General features: G+C 39.2%; 1 protein-coding gene across 2 annotated transcripts; it reads right to left on the minus strand.

The window, feature by feature from the left end:
- Nucleotides 1–216: 216 nt before the first annotated feature.
- Nucleotides 217–2,286, minus strand: LOC135594297 (uncharacterized). 2 transcript variants are annotated; one of them, XM_065084696.1, is made up of 5 exons: nt 1,824–2,286; nt 1,642–1,747; nt 1,432–1,473; nt 1,281–1,329; nt 217–1,161 (listed from the first exon to the last, which is right to left on the minus strand). In XM_065084696.1, exons 2-5 carry the CDS (start codon nt 1,650–1,652, stop codon nt 1,012–1,014), a joined length of 252 nt encoding a protein of 83 aa, XP_064940768.1. In that variant the 5' UTR covers nt 1,653–1,747; nt 1,824–2,286; the 3' UTR covers nt 217–1,011. The 2 variants fall into 2 exon arrangements, with proteins under 2 accessions (XP_064940768.1, XP_064940767.1); XM_065084695.1 differs by having other exon boundaries at nt 256–1,161; nt 1,432–1,513; nt 1,824–2,285.
- Between the last annotated feature and the right edge of the window lie 1,927 nt (nt 2,287–4,213).

Raw genomic sequence — 4,213 nt, forward strand, 5'->3', positions numbered from 1 at the left:
CATACATACTATGGCCAGATTATAACTCTTGCAATGTATTATTAGACAAAAACAAAATACACTGGATAATTTATAATAATGAAACAGCTGAACACTTTGATGATGATAATTCTTTCTCCAATTAGCTGAATAGTATTATGTTCTTTCCCAGTTCGACATGAAAGGACTTTTTGCTGCACTTCTGATCAATGCCATTTATGATCATGGCGACATGCATGTGAAACGATTAAAGCTTCTGAGGACTCGGTACGGTAGATAATTCTTACGTGATGCAATATCAAAGATGTCAAGTCAATTTACAATCCCGATGTAGTATCCGTGTCTAAACCAGTGATAAGTAGCACACAAACTGCACATCATAACACCTTAATGATCATCCAAATGCATAGGGATTAAACTTTGATTTGGTGAGTCTTTGTGGTCTTACAGGTTGAAACGTTGATCCTGGCCATGTTTCATCTTTCAAACTTGGAGGTCACAATAATTAGGTAAAACTTCGAGGTCATGCCTACTACATTGCTCTGTGGTCTTTGCCTTGCTGGTTACATCTGCTGCTTCTTTATGTTCTCTGTTCTTCCTCTGCATCTCTTGTATTGTGTCAAGATTATGTTCTTGTTTTACTGCTGATTTTAATCGATATTTCAGTTGCTTACGTTACAGATGGCTTCAACCTAACATTTGAATTATACGCAGGTAAACAAGTTCTGTCGGCCTGACAATGAACTTTGCTCAAGTACCATCTAGCATTAACCTGCTGCAAAGTTTACCTTTTCCCTGCTTTTGGGATTCTGGTTGGAGATTTCCATCTAATTTAGCATTTAATATCAAACAACATTCTGCGAGATTACTTGCTGGAAGATCACGTTGTCATCGTTGCCCATGTTCAGTGTAATCTTGAAAGAGATGCACTCCTGCTGAACACGCTTTCATGAGTTCTCATCTTCTTTATGGACAAGAGGAGTCGAGAAACAATTTCATCGTTTGGTTTCAGTATACGCAGCTAGTGACATGTTACACCAATGTGTTCTTTAGGATGATAACAGAAACAACCATGATTAGTAGACTAAGCAAGGAATACATTAGGGCAACCCTTTCCTTCCCTTCGAAGAGACCCTCCGGTACGAGCTTATCAATGATGGGCAGAAGAATCTTCTCCAACCTCTGACAAAGTTAAAAAAAAAACAAAAACAAAAACAAAAACAAAAAGCAGATGATGTTAATCAATATTAATGTTCTTTGGTGACTTTTATGATGCTGAAAGAATGTGCTATAGAACTCACCTCTGCAACTTGCATTTGGATCAATGTGTCAATGATGTTTTTCGCATTCCTGCAACACAAATTTAGAACTCATAATCAAGTCTTCTGATTTGTTTGTCAAAGCAAAAGAAGCTATGCAAATGATAATTCATCCATCATTAATATCTGTCACCTCCAAAACACAATGCCCTCATATACATGCATTGTAGAGATGCTGCAACCAAAGGCCATGGGTAAATTATCCTTCGCAAAATCTGCAAGACATAGGTTTCACTTGAATGTCAAATATATATATATATATATATATATATATATATATATATATATATATATATATATATATATATATATATCAGGAAACTGAAGGTTTTAGTAAACATACTTGCGATCCATCTAATGCCAATATCAACGCCATAGTCCGCCGTTGGTTTGATCACCAACATCACGCTGTTGTACACCATGAAAGAGTGCAACATTTGGAATGCTTTCTACAACAAACCAACTCATTCTTCACCAAAGAGTTATCGGCGCAGGCATGTAAAATGGAGTTAGGTAAAGTTTCACCTTACTTAGCTCCAAAGGGTCAGCTGGAAGAGACGTAAAACAATGTCGGCATTCATCACCGATCAGCTCTACGAATTCCTTGATGCTTCTGTTGGAGATAGCTGAATGCAGTCTTATGGCCCTTTCAAGGTGGCGAAGATTGATCCCTCCAATGTCCGATGAGGACTTGGCTGCAGTTACAGGTAGTACTAGAGACCTGCCAGGCTTCCTGCTGCACCCGTTCCTCTTCGGTAAACAAGGTAAGAGGCCTTTGGGATGCACGGCGGAAACACATAATCTGGAAGCGGTTAAAGTTGGATGGACATGCATCATCTCGAGACAAGGGATGAAGAGGGAAGCACTGATGGAGGGCTGGAAGCTTGGGTATTAAAACACGTCGAGACGATGGAATTGCCGGTGAGATTCCGAGGACAAGGAAGGGATAATATGATGCGAAGCAATGCATCATGCAGTGATGACAAAGCTAGGGATCTGCTGCAAAACTTTGCTCGCATCATTATCTTCTTAATAACCTTTATTTAGTTAGGATTAGGTTATTATATATGTGGTGAATATTAACTAAGGTCACATTCTCTTGATATCCTAAATTTAGTTAGGATTAGGTTATTATATATGTGGTGAATATCAACCAAGATCACATTACTTAGCACTTGGGGTTGGTTACCTTTTCTCTCTTACCTTCATTTCAGAATATTTCTTTCTCTCTTTCCTTCCTTCCTTCCTTTCAATCTTTCATCGCCTTTTTTTTTTTTTGGATTCAAGACCGCATGGGCTAAGACAAGCAGCTGGCAGATGCAAGGAATCAAACTTGAGAGACTTCACAAGACGAAGCAAACAAAATCCCTGTCGGCACACGCAATCACAACACGGTGCACTCGAAGTAGCAAGGAGAACCCATCACCATCTGTGATGATGCAACCAGAAATTTTCTATTCAGGTCCACCCAGTGTAGTGTAATGATGCTGCTGGCCATAAGCCACTCCGATCTTGCTCTATCATCATCGAGAATAATAACAAGCCACGATCTCGACGCACCGCCGAGCCAAAAACACACACAAAAGACGCGTCGGGCATGCATCGAAATTTCCGATCTGCGACTGACGTGGCCGAATTGACCGGTCGGTGGAGAACCTCAAATGTGGCGTGTCCTCGTACGTCGAGCGGGAGGTGCCCAAGTGGTGGGCCCGCCTCCACCGCCCAAGGGAGCTGTCGCCAAGTCAGCTCTGCGTGGGTGGGTGACGGCAGCGGGACCCGGCCATACCCGGAACCATTTGATATGGCACCGAATCAGACTTTCGAGGCGTCTTCTTTCTGCAAGTTTGGTGAGTCCAATTGAGAAGGGTGGGCTCAGCGAGAGGAGGACATAAAGCGTTTTCCACTGTCGATTGAATCGAAATCATTTCCGTCGGAATCAGTATTAATTGAAATAAATCTTTTGAAATCATGAAAGTTTTTCGCTGCACTAATTCACCCCCGCTCTTTGTGCCGTTCTTGATCCTAACAATTGGTATCAGAACAAGGTTCACTCTTATTTGATTTTAAATCCAAGAGAGATGACATTTGCCAGCAACCTAGAGGGTCATTCAATTACACGTCCACCCATATTCAATAGGGCGGAGTACACGTATTGAAAAACTAGAATGAGGATCTTCATAATTTCAATAGATTTTGAATTATGAAATATTATAGAAAATTACTTTCAAAAGTCTTCTCTTCCAATGAACAATTGGAATGAATGAATTGGAGAAGAAGACTTTCGCTTTAAACGCAAAGGCTATGAATGTCTTATTTTATATATTAGATAAAAATGAGTTTAATCGAGTATCAATTTGTGAAATTACTTTTGACATTTGGCACACACTCGAAGTGACTCATGAAGGCACTAGTAGAGTAAGGAGTCAAAAATTAATCTTTTAGTGCATTCTTATGAGTTGTTTCGAATGAAACCGAGTGAGACTATTGAAGACATGTACACTCAATTTACATATATCGTCAATGGTCTAAAAGGACTTGGTAAAGGTTTCTCGGATGTTGAACTAGTTAATAAGATTTTAAGACCCCTTCCAAAAAGTTGAGATCTTAAAGTAATGGTCATTCAAGAGGCTAAAGATTTAAATAATTTTTCTCTTGAAGAACTAATGACCTATGAAATGATATGTAAAGCTCATGAAGAGCTTAAAGACACCCTTCCAAAGAACAGAAAAGACATAGTACTGAGAACACAAGAAGACCACTTGAAAGAAAACTCAAGTGATGAGGACTTGGATGGTGACTTGACACACTTAACAAAGAAGTTCAAAAGATTCATAAAAAAAAAAATTTAAAAATAATACTAAAAATAAATTTGAACCTAAGAAAGAACAAGTGATTTGTTATGAATGCAAGTAGGG

The sequence above is a fragment of the Musa acuminata genome, chromosome BXJ1-9, assembly GCF_036884655.1.
Source record: "Musa acuminata AAA Group cultivar baxijiao chromosome BXJ1-9, Cavendish_Baxijiao_AAA, whole genome shotgun sequence".
In the NCBI taxonomy this organism is placed as follows: Eukaryota; Viridiplantae; Streptophyta; class Magnoliopsida; order Zingiberales; family Musaceae; genus Musa; species Musa acuminata.

Excerpts from the sequence above, each read along its gene's own strand:
- LOC135594297 (XM_065084695.1), bottom strand. The coding sequence starts at position 2,135 with ATGATGCATGTCCATCCAACTTTAACCGCTTCCAGATTATGTGTTTCC. Across the intron at positions 1,514-1,641 it reads TGGCATTAGATGGATCGCAA|ATTTTGCGAAGGATAATTTA; the intron begins GTATGTTTACTA and ends TATGTCTTGCAG. Across the intron at positions 1,162-1,280 it reads TCCAAATGCAAGTTGCAGAG|AGGTTGGAGAAGATTCTTCT; the intron begins GTGAGTTCTATA and ends TAACTTTGTCAG.